This window comes from Leuresthes tenuis, unplaced genomic scaffold, assembly GCF_036924035.1.
Source record: "Leuresthes tenuis unplaced genomic scaffold, fLeuTen1.0.hap1 SCAF_8, whole genome shotgun sequence".
Classification (NCBI taxonomy): Eukaryota; Metazoa; Chordata; class Actinopteri; order Atheriniformes; family Atherinopsidae; genus Leuresthes; species Leuresthes tenuis.
Genome location: NW_027325362.1, coordinates 21,822,604 through 21,840,920, shown reverse-complemented (window position 1 = coordinate 21,840,920; position 18,317 = coordinate 21,822,604). Strand labels below are relative to the sequence as shown.

General features: G+C 40.3%; 1 protein-coding gene across 2 annotated transcripts in view; it reads right to left on the bottom strand.

Annotated features, from left to right (window-relative positions):
* The window catches only part of opn3 (opsin 3), a 200,632-nt gene extending 196,845 nt beyond the window's left edge, over nt 1-3,787 (bottom strand). For both annotated transcript variants that reach the window (XR_011917034.1, XM_072391430.1), the window contains exons 1-2: nt 3,339-3,787; nt 1,263-1,582 (exon numbers count right to left, since the gene is read on the bottom strand). Coding sequence is in view for 1 of the 2 variants with exons in the window: in XM_072391430.1 (XP_072247531.1) it covers nt 1,263-1,582; nt 3,339-3,711 (693 nt within the window). In the remaining variant the exon portion in view is untranslated. The remainder of the gene's footprint in view (nt 1-1,262; nt 1,583-3,338) is intronic.
* Between the last annotated feature and the right edge of the window lie 14,530 nt (nt 3,788-18,317).

The following is an 18,317-nucleotide window of genomic DNA, read 5'->3' as shown; positions in this document are numbered from 1 at the left end:
TGAATAAATAAACAAGACTATGAATATGAAATAAAGACAAGACGAGACTATGAGAATCCAAGAGGCAAAACCTGACCTGACAAACCTGTGAACATGAACATGAAAGGTAAGGTGAGGATTTCGCGATGACTGTGCGTGAACCTGGAAACTAAATACTGGGGAGGTTGATTGGTGATGAGGTGCAGCTGTGAAACAGAAAACAGGTGACTTGAGTGAAGCTAAGTGACAGGGGAAAAAACATGACAAGAAATTAACCTGGAAACATGACAAAAACCTGAAAACATGACAAAAGAAAACTTCAAACGTGACAAGATCACAGGCACCCAGTATTGATTTTTGTCCGTATTCCAAAATGTCTCCAGATTCTCTGAATCCTTTGATGATAATATGTACCGTAGTTGCTGGAATATTCAAAGTCTTCACCACTTTACGCTGAGGAGATATTATTCTGAAATCACAATTTATAGATGCAGTTTTTTGAGACTCTGCATCTTTTAGGTGCTCTTTTTACACACAGTCATGTTACTGATCTCTTACCAATTAAAATAAACAAGTAGCAAAATGTTCCTCAAGTTGTTTTTTTTTCCAAGTACCCCCTACTTTTCCAGCCTTTTGTTGCCACCATACCATACCATAACTCATCTTTAGACATGTTGTTGCCTTTAAATTCATGAAACAGCAATATTTCTCACTTACAACAGTTGAATGTGAATAAAATGTTGGTTTATTAAATTTGTAAGTCACTGCATTCTGTCTTTATTAACATTTTACTCAACAACCCAGCTGGTGACAGATGGCGACCAATTAATCTGCATTGTTACAATGAAAGGAACCCCAAGTCGACTCTCAGTCAGTCTTACTTGTTAGTTTGTGCACGAATTCCTGCTTCATCCAAGAATCGTAATATACAAGGGTGCATACAGGAAAATTAAAGGCACACTTTCAGAAGTCTAGTTTCGTGACCACCACTGGAAGGTGTATTCCCAGCGGATGGGATTTGAAGTTCTGCTCATATGGAAAAAGCATCAGGGTGTAAGGTATATAATATTAATGTGTATTCCCACTCTCATTTACAACAGTAATGGGACACAGGTGCATTGGGGCTTGTTTACAAGGTAGTTATCAGAGTTGGGGAATTTCAGCAGTCAATTCTAAGTCCATTCACATGTTCATGTTCTTTATTGGTTTATTATTATAAGTATTAATGACTTATTCAACGGGCTTACATAACAGAAAAAAAAAACAACATTTGCAGGTCTTACCATTCTTACTGTGTAGAGGATGTTCCCATAGCAGTAGATCATGACACCAACTGGCACGAAGAAACATGCCAGGAGAAAGAAGAGAATGAAGGAGGCGTCATTTGGGTCTTTGGACGTCCAGTCCAGGGAGCAGCCCAGCTGGTGGATTTCCAAAGTGTAGCGGTTCCACCCAAGCAGAGGAGCCCCTGTCCAGGCCAATGAGTACAGCCAAATGTGGGCGATTGCCCGCCACGCCCACGCGAAGTCGACCACCTGGGCATGGACCACCCTTATGTAGCGCTCATAAGCCAGGGCAGCCAAAGTCATGATGGAAACTATGCCTGGCAGGGGAGAGCGGGAGAGACAAACACGCTGAGTAATGCAGAGCTCTCACTGAAGGATCTGGGTCATTGGCTACTCAGCGTCTCTTTGGACTGAGTTTAATCATACACCGTGTAAACAGAATTCTGAACATCACATTCAATCATTTCAGTCCGAGGCCTTGAAAACTCACAGAAAGTGACTCGACTCCCCCACACACACACCTCTAAGACCTGCATCTTCGCTATGCCGTCTGATTCTTCCACGCAAAGTGATGTAGAGAGCTTGCTTCCATCGGCACATTGTTCTAGCTTTTATATTCATGGTGTGCATCAGTTTGCTCCCCCTTTTTATGTTCAATCTTAATTTAGAAAGAGCACATCTGCAGCACACAAGCTGTCCGTTACAGTATTCAAAAGTGTTTCTGCATCTTTTTAATCAAGACGCGTCACGATAAAAACTCCCGTACATCTGTATGATTAACCTCTTAAAGCTATTGATACATCAGAGTTGAAAAGGCTGTTCTTGAAAAAAATGCTTGTAGATTTGCAGTCCTCTCATCCAATCATGCCACAGGGCCATATGAATGACCTTGGATTCTCGCATGTAAGAATGGAACTCAGAGGATGTGAGGATATTTAGCTGAGGCGTTGCATTGTCAGTAAACAAGGAGGAGAGGGGCAGGCGTTAGCTGCCAGGTTTACTCTGATCATCAGAGCGTGGGCCAAAGCAGCAGTGCATCCTTTCTGTTCGCCGATGGAATAAGAGCCCCTCAATGCAATATAATACAAAAATACAAGACTTGATTTGCACTCCAACTTTGCAAGCTTTTGATGTGCAACTCTCGTGGCATATTTGCTGCAGTACTTCTAGGTGACCAGGTCAGGCAGACGTGTCCCTCAGACCGTATGCACAGAGGACAATGTCAGCTACAGGACAGCGAGTGGAGGACAACTGTCCATTGCTCCCTTGCATTTAATCAGTTGATGATGAAGCCTTCAAAGGCTCCGGGGCTCGTTCTAATGAGCTCGTTATCGCACACCAAACCTCCTGCGCTGTGGCTCCTGCTGTGGTGGCACCTATAGAATGACCCAACCCCAGTGCTCATTCACACTTCAAATCCACCAATTCTGATGATAAATGGACAGCCATGTCACAACAGCAAAGGCGCAGCTGAGGTGACAAAAGACACATCAGCGCGACGCAGTAGTTTGCAGAATATGTGTGCATACTGAACAGAAAGAGTACACGCTGTAGTGTTTGACAAGAACAGAAAAAAGAACAAGACCAAAGACAACAATTAAAAGGCATATAGGTTGTGAGATTTTACAGCACCTCGTCATAGGGGAGACTAGAGGGTCAGCAAGCCGCCTCTATTCAAACGCCACAGAAGATAAATTGTGCAAAAAAAAAAAAAGCTTTTAAAATATGCCTAACTTTTATCAGCATGTATTATACATAAAACACCTCTTTTTTTAAAAAAAAAAAGTCCTCCTTATGTATAAATTATCTACTCTGTGAGCATATTTCTGACCTCTGCTAAATGAAGAAAGGCTGCATTTGTCATATTCTGACCCGAATTCAAAATGTGACGTTTGCATAATGTAGGGAAATACTAATTGAGCGAAATGGACGTCAAAAATTTTCATTTAACAATTGAACAAAAATAACAGCAATTACCACTAACGATTCAGCTTCAAACAGGCTTGTTTGACACAGATAACTGTGAGGATGCCAAACATACACGCTGGCTGGACACATATTTTTCTCTCTCACCAAACAGGCTGTTGCTGAAGCCGTCCCAGACGCACGTTGTCTCGCTCCATATCCACCTGCCTTTGACGCACGAGGCAAAGGTAAAGTTTATACCGATGACAGAAACCAGAAAATCACTCAAACTTATGTTGACCAGAAGTAAATTAGTTGGCGTCCGGAGTCTCTTGAATTTGCAGTAGAGCACAATGACAGCCACGTTATTGCAAAAGCCGAACACTCCAATGGTCCCGATGGTGAAAGCGAGAAGTTTGTAGGTCCCAGCTGCAAAAATATATTGCTCCGTACTTCTTTCGGGTCTGGTTTCGTTGGCAGGATTCATTGCGCGGGTGCAAACTTGGTTCCCAGCATTGTGAGGCGCGCGCGACCGGAGCATGAGAGAATGTGGGCTCCACCTGAACCACAAGATTCTAACCCCCCCCCTCACCGCGCGCCGCTAATTCAAACCAACACCGAGGCTGACGCTTGAAGAAAGTGGGTCAACGTACCAGCATCAAGTGAGGCAGAAAACTAACGTCAGACTTCCGCTGTTTCTCTCCAAAGTAGAATATATTGGGAGCTAAACGTTTTTCTGCGAGTACGAATGCCGTTGGTTCGTATTTACCTTTAGAAAAAGACAAGACAAGACATGGGGTGCCCACGTTAGTCTCCCGAAACAGTTTGCAGAGAGCGCGGCCGTCACCGAACCTTTCTGCAGAATACACCTCTGTAATGGCGCCCTTTTACTTTTTAATAAAAATGTCGCAGTGATATTCGGCATTTGTGGCAGTATTTGTGAGTGAAACAGTAATAAGGCTTTAGTAAACTGTACGGCGGCTTTGCTTTTAGTGCAATATTCTGGCTTTTTTGTTTGTTTTTTCATTGCAGTAATAATCACAGACTATATAATGCGCTTTCAAGCGTTTAATTACGTATCCCACGTTAACCGCGGGATTGCCGTGTACACTCAGAATCCAATTAGCCTTTTTATTTTCTGGAAATCACTTAAGAGGCAGAGCGTTTCCCACATGTTTGATTGGATCAAACTGCAGCCCAGGTGCCTGCATGCCTCCTACACTGTGGCCTCATGTGTCTGCTTTTACCTCTCTGTGGAAGGGTATACTGATGACCCTTGACCTTTTTTATTTCTTCTTCTTTTTTTCCATTATTACATATTTTCACTTGGATGACATCTCTGTGAGAAAGCCTTCCAGCGATCTGGTGACATCCCAACTCTCACCTACAGTGTCACCTTTAAGTTGCACCACCTTTTTTTGTGCTGTTGTTGCCTGACTATTCCTCCTGCGATATGGCATTTCCAGTCGCTCTTCTTTCAGTGTTGTCTCGTGTCGTATGGGGAGAGAAATGTCAGTGCATTGAAATGCTCCATTCTCACAGCGACATCCTTCGCCGCTGACCCCATTTGTCATAGCCCATAGGTTCATTCAAAGCCAATCTCTCTCTCTCTCCCTCTCTTGGATAACACAAACGAAAAGAAGACGCATGGCACACAGAGTCTAGGAATGTTTTAATCATCACTCGCCCACTGACTCATTCGTGTGACCCTCATTTGTTGTTGAAAGGTTTTTCATTCAAGGCTCAGAGAAAGCCTTTACTGTGTACTTCTGGAATAATCAGCCGACAAGGTTTTCTGCTATAGTCTGACCCAGAGCTATAGAGTATATACTCTATAGCTCCCTGTGACAAGATGTAAACCCAGTTTTACACCAAGGACAATGTAACAGGGGACTGTTAAATACTGAATTTAATAGTATATGTCCCTGGAACATTTATTACACATCTGTCTACGAATAACACTGACTTCTCTCTCAAAGCACTGCTGGTTTGCAGGGAAACAGTGATCCACAGATCTTACACCAGCAACAGTTAAAAAAAAAAGTCAATTAATAAAAAGGTCAGCAGCATTCACATATCTTATGCGGAAGAAAGTCTTCAAGTTTAGGTTTTCCTCTGTTCCATTGCTTTTGTATATCACTTGATCTCCTTTGGAATTCAATGAAAGTTGTTTATTTATTTATTTTCTCAATCCTTAATGCATTTTGTCTCTGGTCAGAGCTTCTCTAATTAGGTCAGGCGCCCCATCAAAGCTTTTCTTGCTTTTCCTGTCTGTCCATCCTTATTTGTCTCTCTTGGCCTGTGAACATTCCAGATTTTACTGAGGCTTCCCTCCTTAGCAGTGCATATCTGCGTGCGTGCGCATCCATTGCAGAGCCCTCCTGAGATACAATTATTGTAGTACACAGTCACAGTACCAGGAGTCGGTTCTATAATGGATTTTTACGCGGCTCTTTGCTCTCGCAAACTTCAGCATCTCAGGCGTGACGAAGCTCTGTTCTACTGTCTCTGCCATCACACATCTCATCATCGGTATTAGTATACACTTCATGATACTCTCCAATCAGGCGGCTGTGGTTCAACGAGTAAATACCACCCTGTCTCCTGTGAACGAGCTGATGTGGAGCTCCAGAGACAGAGGTGGAATTAAACCTCTCCCAGGGCCTTTAGTTATAACAGACACACGAACATGCAGCTGCAGGCGATAACACCGGTGCCAATTTTCTGACTTCTCCATGTTTGCATTCTGGTGGGAAAGCAGTTCAAGTCAAAACATCTATTCTTTGGTGTGAATTAAAAAAGATAATTCTTAAAATGAAATGGACAAATAATAGTCATGTACAAGTGAGAGCAAGAACGAGAGAGTGAATCAGTTCTGAGCTGTCACCGAGATCAGAGGAGCTGTTCAGACTTGCACTTGCAGGGAAGGCAAATAGGCTCATTTTATTTCTTGCCAAGAATTGAAATAGAAAATCAATATCATTCTCACGTACGAAAATGTGTAATCCAATTCAGGGTTGTGGGGGACTGGAGCCTATACCGGCTGCTATTGGGCGAAAGATGGTGTGCACCCTGGATGGGTCGCCAGAAACCTGTTTGCTGTGAGGCAACAGTGTGAACCGCCACCGCCACACAAACAAACAAAATAACTATGAACTATAACCAGGGATGTCCAGCTAGAAACATTGTTAAAAAAAAGAAAAATGTTGAATCCAAATGTGTTTTTGCCAAGTGATCATCACGATGTTCAAAGAGTAGAGCATCAGGAGGCATTTCAGTTCAGCATGCAAAGTCGAATGCAGGAAAAATAAATTGTTGCAAAATCATCTCCCAGGATGCATCACAAAACAGTTGAAAAAAATGACAAAAAAGTTTACATCTGAGTTTTGACGGAGCATAGAGCTGCCAAGTGGCCATTCCATTCTGTGATGCGGCATTTCAATAATGTGGCGTTCCCCAGGGCTCGGTGCTTGGCCCCCTACTCTTCATCCTCTACATGCTCCCCCTTGGCAATATCATACGTCACCACAGTCTTCACTTCCACTGCTATGCCGATGACATCCAGTTTTCCATCTCCACCAAGTCCATCAGCGCTACAACTCACTCCACTCTCACCAACTGCCTCACTGATATCAGATCATGGATGCACACCAACTTTCTCCAGCTGAATTACAATAAATCCAACATGATCATCATCAGTCCCAAATCACTCACCAGAACCACTGACAACTTCTTCCTCTCCATTGATAACTCCACCCTATCTCCCTCCCCACACATCTGCAACCTCAGAATCACCTTTGATAGCAACCTCTCCTTTGAGCAACACATCAACCACATCACTAGATCTGCCTTCTTCCATCTCAAAAACATACCATGCCCTTCACTCATTTTCTCAGCTGCTGAAACACTCACCCATGCCTTCATCACTTCCAGACTCAACTACTACAATAGCATTCTTTATGGTACATCATCCAAAGTCCTCAATAAACTCCAGTACATTCAGAACTCTGCTGCCCGCCTACTCACCTGCACCCGCTCCCGTGACCACATCACCCCTGTCCTCCAAAAACTCCACTGGCTCCCTGTCCCACAACACATCCAATTCAAAGTCCTTCTCCTCACTCACAAAGCCCTCCACAACCAGGCTTCCTCCTACCTCACTGACCTGCTCCCCTGTTATGCTCCCCCCCGCAGCCTCCGCTCATCCGACGCCAACGTCCTATCCTCAGACACCCGTACCAAGCACCGAACCTGGAGAGCCTTCTCAGTCGCCGCCCCCCTTCTCTGGAACTCTCTCCCAAAATACATCAGAGACTGCACCAATCTGTCCACTTTCAAAACTTCACTAAAAACCCACCTTTTCAAAACTGCTTTTATATGAATAACTCTGTACGCCCTATCATCTCCTCTTGCATATTTTTATCCTGCTATGTATTTTAACCTGATTTTAACATTTGTGTATAAGCATCTTTGTGTACCCTTTTAAAAGCGCTCTACAAATAAAATGTATTATTATTATTATTATTATTAATGTGAGCCAGTTCCGAAGGACCACAGGAAATTATGTCAGCTTGTGAAAAAGGACATATTTTTCTTATATGACACAGGATGCTAGCATAAACACATGAGTTCAGCATGTGGCCCTTCACTTTCTTTAGCCTCTTCAATTTGGCCATTAAACATAAAGAATCAGCCAGCAGCTAGTTAGTACGTAGCTTAGCATAAAGACAACAACATGGGGGAGACTTGATGGTCTGCTAAGAGTCTGCAAAACTAGTCGAGCTCTCAGCCTTGCTTACGAAACACACACACACACACACATAACTTAACCCAACCATCCCCCCCCCCCCCCCCCCCCCCTTAGTCTCAACCCAAAGATAAAGATTAGTGGTCAAAACAAGGTCAGAGATTATACCGTTCTAACGAATGAACAAAATAAACACACACGAATATTCACCCACTTTATTATGATCCCCTCTAACTCCATTGAGTGTGTATCTGTGGTAAAGGACCTTTTAAAAAGATTCAGATGTTTCAGTGTATTTTTCATTTTGTTGTATTCTCTCCTTGTGGTTGAACAGAAAAGTGTTTTTTTTAGCTGTAGAATGATTATCATAAAGTTTGTATAGTTCCAGTGAATGCCATAAGCAAACCATCCTCCCCATTTTATGTTAATTCTAGTATGTCCATTTAATATCACTCAGGTGTGCAATAACAGGTGTAATACTGCGGAGAAGTACAACAACTGCCCTGCCTCAGGGAATGTGTAATACCTTGCCGGTGTGTTCTGTATTGTAATGTGCAATACTTTTGACTCATTGAGCTATTACTGATAGTAATTTTACATGCCATGTAAAACACCTTCAGTAGTTGGACAGTATTTTATTAGTATTTTATCACCTAAAATAATTACTTCGATGTATAGAAAATATTTGTTATCCTGGACAGTTGTTACAAAAGTTTTTTGGTCACTTCAGATACATGTATATTAATATTTTTGTTGCATGTTAGGTTTGATGTGTACTTGTGCTTCTGTTGTGTCTGTGCAGTTGTAACCAAAGCAAGTGAGAGATTATAGTTACATAATGGGTTCAGTCAGAGGCTTCTTCAGCTCGGCTGCAACACAGAACAGTAGAGGAAGTCACAGCTTATAATGTTTTTTTGGGAAAAAAATAAACATTATTTTATTCATTCCTTTTGGGATGAATAAAATATTTCCTCCATTTAAATTCACTGAAGTTACCAAGGGGATCACCATTTTTTTCTGATTCCTATTCAGATTCTCTTCTGCGTTTCAACACTTACGCACTCAAATCAAACAATGTCCTATTCTTTTCCAAAGTTCTACGGTCTTGTCAAAGTTATTATGACTCCATGACTCTGACTATTTAAGCTATTAAGCAGAGGAATGAAAAATTGGGGTGAAGTGTCTGAAATGAATGAACCTTTTTCAAAACTGTTTCATGCTTAGTTTTTAAGAAATTAGGACTTAGATAATTCAGGTGATTTTTAAATTAAAAAGCACATACACAGGGAGATCATGCAAACTCCACACAGAAAGGCCCCAGCCAGGAGTTGAACCTGGAACCTTCTTGCTGTGAGGTGACAGCACTAACCACCTCACCACTGTGCAGCTCCCAATATCTACATGTTACATTTTAGTGTGAAAAGCATCCTAACCCTGTGATGCTGGCTTAGATCTATTTCTCTGTTGGATAAGGGTAATTTGGTGACCATTACAGATAGCAGTGACATGTGGCTCACCTGGTCAGAGTTGATCTGCAACAGAACTGAAAGCCTTACACTGTTCTTGCAAATGGTCACCTGGGGAATGCTGACATTCACTCACCTAGCTATGTCTCCACTGTTTAGGCCAGCCTCAAGCAAACCAGCGGCTCTGTCTGCTCCTCTGTGGTTCAGCCAGCTTTTTTTGTGAGAGGATGCCTACTCTCTCTCTCTCGGTAACCTGATCTCACAGATAAATGTGAAACAAGCATGATATCTGTCACAAAATACAGTGAAGAGGCTGCAGCTCAGTAGATCTGTAAATAGTAGACAACAAGGCACATGCACAGATATTTTAGTTCAAAAACATGCACCATCTCTTCAGATGAAAAGTCAGCAAAACATCACATAACCCACAGTCTGTTAGAAAAGTTATGAGAAGCTTTGCAGCAGCATTTGGTGTTTCCCCTGGAAACAAGCATGTGTGCCGTAAAAATCTTGTTATTTTTAAAATCCTGCATCTTTGGTGCTGGAAGACACATATTTAAACCGCAGCCCATGTATCTCCCTTGTTCCAGCCTTTATTCGACAATAAGTAAACACTTCTATCTTAATCTTTGGTATCTAGCTTAAACGGATACGGGTGGTGTTAATTTTCTCTTTTAAATCTCAGGAAGAGCATTTTCAAAAAATGTTCAACTATAATTTCTGACGCAAAACTTCATGGAGGTTGAGGATGAAGTAGTTTTCTTTTTTGTGCGCGTGATTTGGTTTTGGCATTAAACCACACAAAAAATTATGCCGGCTCCTTCAGATTCTGAATTCCCTGTGAGAGCTGTTAACATCTGATGCAGGAGCTTGCTTGAACTGCATTTGGACACACCTATTGCTGTACAAGCTAGGTGGTTTCTCTGCTTTTCGAAGAAACACATATGAAGCGTGTGCCTGAAACCAGCTTCTCTCAAACGGCTGCGTGCCACATCATCCCTGCCCTCTGTGGGATTACCAGAGCAGTTGATGTGTGCAGCTGTAATGCACGGCTTTCTGCAGAGCATTTATGACAGCAATGAAAACACACTTTTAGATGCGTACATCTGTTCTGGCTATTTTCCAGTGACTCAGATAATTGGGCACTTGCTACTAGATTTCAGGCTTTTTATTTCATGATGTTCAAAAGAAAATTCTTATAGCAGAACACCTCTTTTTGGATAGTGAATGTGACAGAGGCATTTATCGTTACATATCAATCCTTGTCACTGTCACTGCCCGAGGAGCTGTGCTGTCAGTGTGAATAAACTGTCTGAATACCCGAGTCCTGCTGCTTTTTTGCCTTTTACACATAATAGATGCATCCAAGGTTATTTCACTGTAAGATATAGTGGCGATGTGAGTAAAGTTACAATCTATTTCCCAAGCTTCTTCAGATGACTGAAAAATGGGTATAAATGGACACAGGCAAATGATGTGCATGTGTGAGTGGGTAGACTGTGGCAAAGCAACATCACATAATCTTCTCTAAACAAGTTTAATTGCTTTGTTTGAACATTTCACGAGACCTAAGACATATTCCACGTGCAGCAACAAGGGCATCCAGAATTAAACACTAATCATTTCACAGATTGGTGGCCCAGTTCCGCCTTATGCAGAAAGCAACTTAATTATGGCATGTCAGCTGAATTCAAGAAATAATCTTTAAAATGGAGATGCTTCCAGATTAACAGGCTAACCTTTGTGGTGCATATTTATTGAGTTATGAATAATTCATTACAGTAAACTGTATCTTGTTCTCACAGTAATTGGATGAGATAGGGGTGAGTGCATGTATGAATGAGCATTACAATGGAGCTAAAGTAAATGGTCCCCACTTACAGAGCTCCTTTTTTTTTTTTACCTTGCCTATGTTCCAAAGGGCTTTACTTGGATTTTTGTTCCCCCATTCACAGCGACAAACATGCAGCTCCTTATTTTATTTATACACACAGTTTATACGGTATGCAATCGAACTCCAGTCGACATATATGGGGGGGCAGTGTGGGATTCAGTGTGTTGCCCGAGGATACTTCAATGCACTGGGGCTCGAATATATTCTGCTGGGAAAATCTTCCTGTTTATTGTCTCAACTGGTAGGGGAGATATATTTTGTGCTTTGCTTACAGACTTGTCAGCCCCTGGCTTGGATGCTGTATGACGAAGGAATCCCACTTCTGAGACCTATACTGAACAGCTGTCCCAGTGCCACTACTGACAGGTCACATAAAATGCAATAATTCAAATTCACTGTGCACTTTATACACTTCGACATACTTGTATCCATGTGTAAATATATATTCATCTATATATGTATAGTACAATGATATCCCATCTAACGTGGCTGTTACCTGGCTGTATTTGTAAACTATGCATTCTATCATATAGCTATAAATACACATATGTATGTGTATATATATTTCTCTCCCCCTTTCTTTCTGTCTCTCTGTTTATATGTATACTGTATATGTATATATATATATATGTATAAAAATAAACACACATTTATATATTGTGCTTCAGTAGTTTTGTCTTTACTAATCTTGTTATTTTTTATTCTTTTATTGATTTTTATTTGTATACTTTCCATCTTTATATGTTCTATTACTGTGAGCTATTCCGTCTTTTTGATGCTATAAAGGTTTATATGATCTTGTCTTGTCTTAAATTGTTATGAAAATGAATACGCAGTCTTCAGACACAACAAATAAAATGATGCTGGAAAGCCAACACTAGTCTTTTTGTGTGTTTATTTAGGCCTGCCTTTATAAGGAAGCATTTCCAACGCCATCCAGGCTTAACAATGACTAAAACTACAGAAGAAATAACAGAAACCATTATTTCTACTTGGTTTTAGGGCAAACCAAGACTAGCTGAGCTTGAAGCAACATATATTGTTACAATGAAAGGGACGTAAAAAGTGAACATTTGTCCTGACCTTCCCTTCACTGAATATCACATACACGTGAATTCAAGGAATGGGCTTTCAGTAACGGACACAGACAATCAGCACCCAGATCTGCAATTCAAAAACTCCCTAAACAGCAGAGGGACAATATGAGTGACTAGCTGGTGAACACGATGAGGCATGTTGTAACTTTGCTGAGTTGGTGGTGACCTCAGTTAAGTTTAGATGAGAACTTTCTTTTGTCCGTTGGCCAATTACTGTGATGTGCATGCTAGATATAAAACTCGGACTTCAAGAATAATAATAACTACTGTAAAAATGCTCAATTACAACTAGGTTGTGGTCCACAGTACTGAATGCAAGACATTATTTATGAATGTTTATGTTGTAAATACAGTATGTATGTATGCACACTACCTTAGCTTTATTCTGTGTGTTGTGAGTGGTTTATTTACCTAAATGCTGGAATAGATTCTGCTTGATATCTCCCCCACACACTTACATAGCTTCTCACAGCTTTGCTTTTATGCATTCTTCACTCCTCTGCTCTTTTGAGACTCGATGCTACCTTTCCCTATCCAATGTATTTTTCACCACTTTCTCTGTGTGTGGCTGATGTCTTGAGAGTTGTTTTTTTTCAGTACCTCTGAAGTCCATACTGAATAAAGCACACACACACCTCCTGCAAAAATGCAGACACTGACTGACTCACGTACACGTGCGTGCCAAAAATGTTGTAGATTCAGCTTTATCTCTGCTATTCGTTCTTTCCTGCAGATGCTGTCTTCATGCACTGTGCCTGTGGACATTAAAAACATTCACCACACAGTCAACCATTGGGTCAGCTGTCTATATTCTGCTCAACTCTACCAGCCTTTGTCAGTCTGGCCTTACCGCTGGAAAATCTCATGCCAGTCAGGCTCTCCTCTCTAAAGGTGCCAGAAGAATATATACTTGTGTTTTTCCCTGACTAACGTCTTTGCAGTTATCATCATTATACTGTAAAACAAACATCTTTGCCAACCATGTCACCTCGACTTACTTTGAAATGTGCGATGCAAGCAACCCAAGTGTCATCTTCAATGTCCTTTGCTGTCATGATGAGAGATGCTGATTCATGCGCAACTGGTGGTCCCCTCTCATCATATTAGCTGGAATGATGGATGCAGCGAACACAACCTTATCCACGTTATATTGATAATCATCCTTTTATGACCTGATTTTGAAAAATGTTTTAGGAAATTCAAAAGCTCGGGAAGTGGCGCATAAAAATGGTGACTATTCAGGAGTTATTCACTACAATTACACCACTGATTTACATAATTAGTGTGCCTCTGAATTACAGCGTGCTCTGCAGGTCAGGATATCACATTGTTAAGTTAAATGTGGTAATTTTGAGTCTGAAGTAAGTCACCTCAAGCAGGGAGAAGCGGTTGAGGTGACTTAACATGACAAATTATCATGTATCAAGACGAGCCATTGTACTGTACCGGGCCACTGCTTAATTAGCTTCTAACTGCAAAGGGATAACCCTTCAGTTTGAATTGATGGTTTAATATTGCTGTAGTCAAATAGAATTACTGTTGGAGATAGGAATCAGCCTTCAGCAGCTGATTTTTATGCATCCTCTGTGAACTGATTTGAAGGAAGGGGACAGTCTTAAAAGCTGTCCAGTGCAGGAAATTCCTTTAAAGCAAAATATAATGCAGATAGATTCTACTCCTTTTAGAGCAATCCTAGATCCTTTTTCAGCTCTTTAGATTCCCCTACAGTAGTGGAATTTAAATAAACTCTATCTGAGCCCTACACACTCACAGCTATACGTATGAATTTGTTGTCATGCCAAAGAGGCTAACAACCCATCTGTGAGGCAATGATAAAAAGGTTCCAACTTACATTTCAACTTCTGATATATTACATAACATGATCCAGATGAAGATGAACCAGTCATAAGAAAAAAAAAACAGGTAAATGTCTGGAGTATATAACTATGTTTCAGTAGCTTTGTTGGAGGAATCAACAACAGCTTCCATCAACTCAGATTTACAGACTACCCAGAGCGGAGGGAGAAATGATCATAAAGGTATTCTTTTTGTGCTTATTAACCTGAACATATACTTAGTCGACAGAGCCAAGCAATGCAAACCTGTCAGAACAAGAGAGCTAATTGGTTTTTAATTAGTAACAATCATCATCGGGTTTTTCGCTGAGCTCTCTCCAGCTGTAAAATCAAATCAAATCTTTATTGTTGCCTTGTGTCTTGCTTGTAAACTTTGTCTCTTATTCTTCACTTCCTCGCATAGTGTTGTCTTGGCTTTTACGTTATCATTACAAAAGTGTGTTGTAATCTAGTTGCTGGTGCATTACCTGGCACTGTAAAGCAAAATGGCGTTGATCCGGGCCCACGTACTTGTAAGGTTCACAAACCTCTCAAGTGTTGCTTTAAGAGGTGGGCTGTGCATTTGAAGGCAGCTGTTTTAACTTGAGATGTAATGATTCAAATGAAAGTATGAACTGAAGCATAGATTTGCTTGATTACTACACAAACTGGTACTGGTGATGATAATGGTAAATAGTTCTATGGTATGTATTAAATTTCCAGCATTGAGTTAAAAAATGAAAATAATTCTTTTAAGCTCTTTATGATGGTGTTTGTGTAGGTTTCTACATGTATCTTGCATGCTGTGTTCTGAGATAAATCTTGTATAAACAGGCTAGCTTTATAAAATCATTACTTAATCACATGATCATTGATTTAGCAGGTCCCGTAGATCAGCGGTGCTTTTCAGAAAAAAACTTCTGGACTCTTGATTCTGCTTTAAGGATGAAGTATTCTGTTAGATCAAGAGCTTTCTCAAACTAAATTTCCACATTTTATTACTTTCTCGTGCTTGCTATTGTTACCTTTATCAGCAGCCTTCCCACTTGTTTCACCTCCCGCTCAAACTTTGACCACTGCTTTTGGCTGTGTGACAAGGCTGAGGAGGATGTGCTCTTCTCTCAATGCACTTATCCGTGATGGGCACATTCTCACAAGGGCAAGAATTGCTTTTATTGTCTTGACAGTTTGTTCCATTTTCCCCTCAACACAGAAACAACTCTCTGTGTTCTCACAGATAAATCAAAAACTGAAGAGCACGTTGGTTTGGCGTTGCCACAAGTGTTCTCTTGGCTGAGCGCAAAAGTGTCAAGCTGCATTACAGAGCAGTTCTGTTGTCACCACTGGTGTTTCTGTCTCCTGAAATAGTTTAACAAGGGCCTCAGAATACATAGTATGTTTTGCAAATACAGTATTTTTGTGTGAAATAGTTAGACAGACAGATAACAGTATGTTCTATACATGTGAGCAGTGATGTAGCTGAACTTAATGAGATATTTAAAACTTGATATTTGCTTTTGTGCAGTTACATTTACTGATAATTGAGTGTAGAGAAATAACCCTGTATTTAATGCCCTTACTTTACTAATATAGACAAATAAGTGGGCCTTTATTACTCATTAACTGTAGTCCCACCCTCCTTTCCACACTCCCTGTGATGAACTAACATGCTACATTTGATTTTTTTAAAACGTGCTTATTTCTTAATTCTGGACAGGTCGTGTCTACACTATTTCTCGTGCCCTTTTCGTAATCCCTCTGTGAAAAGTTTAAGTCTGGCTACTGTTACTGCTCTACTTGGCCAGCTAATTGGACTACTCTTTTCTGTGCCTGTATACATGCACGAGAGAGTAATCGATTTATTGAATGAAGCATGTCCAGGACCACAACACTGAACTAAGATGCAGACGCTGTCTCAAAGTTTCTTGAAAGGTGATTTGTTTATTTTTTTCCAAATAATACGGTGGCTATAAAATCAAGATTTCATGAGAGTAGAACATCTGGAAATACAGGTAACTGTAAATTGACACGTAGTCTGAAATGAATGCTTTTTAGTCATGATTTCTATCATGTGTACTGTCTAACAAGAGAAAGACAAATATGTGAATAAGAGGATCTTTATTGGGATATTCAGCTGTTTAAAACATACACTTATGCTTTATTGTTTTTATCATGTATTGTGAATTATGTCTTTTTCTTTTTTCTAGTGTTGCGTCTGTTGGTTTTGTTATGTTTTTATTTCTTTTTTTTTTTTTTATGAAGTTAGGTTTTTCATGTTTTAGGTTTATATTAAGTCATTAGTTTTACCATTGTTTTTCCCCAGTCACTCTTGCCATGTCATTAGGTTCATCCATGTCACCTGTCTTTGTTCACAGCTGCACTCCATCTCCAATCCTCACCGTCATTGATTATTCATGTGTTCAGTTTATACGTTAAAATATCTGCCTTCACCACGCCACGCTCAACCACCAAACCTGACATCTAGGTTTTGAACTGGAACTGTGGAGTATGAGCAGAGCATCCAGACCAGTTTGAGTCTAGTTGAGCAAATACAAGCAGCAGGAATTTGACTCCCAAGTTTATTATCTGGATGTATTGAGAAGCTCACTTGTTTCTATGCATTTTTGGTTAAACTAACACAATTTTTTTTCTCAGTGTCATAATGACCATAAAGCATACCTATCAAACTCTGTGTTATCTCACTCTTTTTCAATGTAAATATTAAACCTTTTAATGTCAAATGATTGATTTAGCCAATGCTCCCCACCAAAACTGTTTAACCTCTTCCAAACACAAACCTTACAACATATTTTTTCAAAAGAGAAAAAAACCTGTGATAGAGCAAATGGATTGATACAGGAGTAGACTGAGGAAAAAGAGGATTTTTAAGAGGATGCTTACTGTCAACTCGGGTAAGTAATGTTCCAAGAAATGATTTTGAGTGCAGGCACAATGGCAGAATGGCTGGCAGACAGGTAAGTGAGAGGCTAATAGCCGGTGTGACAAGAATTCTGATGAGCAGCAGAGAGAACGGAGATTAGAGAAAGGCAGTTTCACAAGACCGAATGGTTGAAAAAAAAAGAAGAAAAAAAAAATTGCCATCAAACATTAACCAACTCTGTATAAACCAACAACCTGGTGCCGAAATAAAGGTGAGGTGGACTTTTTTTTTTTAACTTATTCAATGATACAGGCTTTAATTTGACTACTTATGACAGATTGATCAAACCAGTGAACAAAGAGGGATCAAATCCTGAATATCCCAGTGAAATCTGCAAAGTGTGGAGCTGCATTAATGCTCACCCTCGACAAAATAATGGTTTCTTCCAAGAAAAACACAAGACAATTAGAAGTCAGTCCTAAATCCTGAGTTCATATGAAATATGATTGAAGAAAGAGTAGATGAGAAGTAAAACACAGAATGATGTTTTCAATTTTTTTTTCCATAATAGTCAGAGAAACTCAGTCAGTGACATTTAAACATAATGACAATGTTTTACTCAAACAGGCTATTTAGTCTTTGATAGCAGACACCAGCAGATTGTATTTTACAACGTATTTCACTGGCTTAACAAACGGAAGGACATTGAATTGTTAATGTGGCATTGAGTAGTTGTAGGACAAATGATTATTGAGGAAGAAATGAAGAACGACAGAGCACCAGGAATCCAGGATTTAACATCAGTGTCAGATGATACAGAAACTCTGCGTTTTGTTTCAGTTAGAACTGTGGTGTAAGATGAAGGCGGAGGATTTGGAATCATCACTGTGAAAGTGATGCAGTTGAGTTTTAAGAGTCAGGCAAATGTCACACGTTGACTGGAACAGGGACCGTATTGACAAAAGAGCTACTCACACTAGATCTCATTACTTTTATTGATGTCTAGGTGTGAATTTACTCTCAGTAGTATTTTTACAGTATGTAGGACATTTGATGTGTGATACCTTTTGTTAAATATGCTCACAGTGTCACTGCTCAATGATTTTCCTTGTTAATGGTCATGAAGAGAAACACTGACACAGATGCAAAATGTGATCCAATAAGAGAGATGAGTTCCACAATGAGGAGGCGACTCTTATCACAGGCCAGTAAAGTAAATTTATCCCA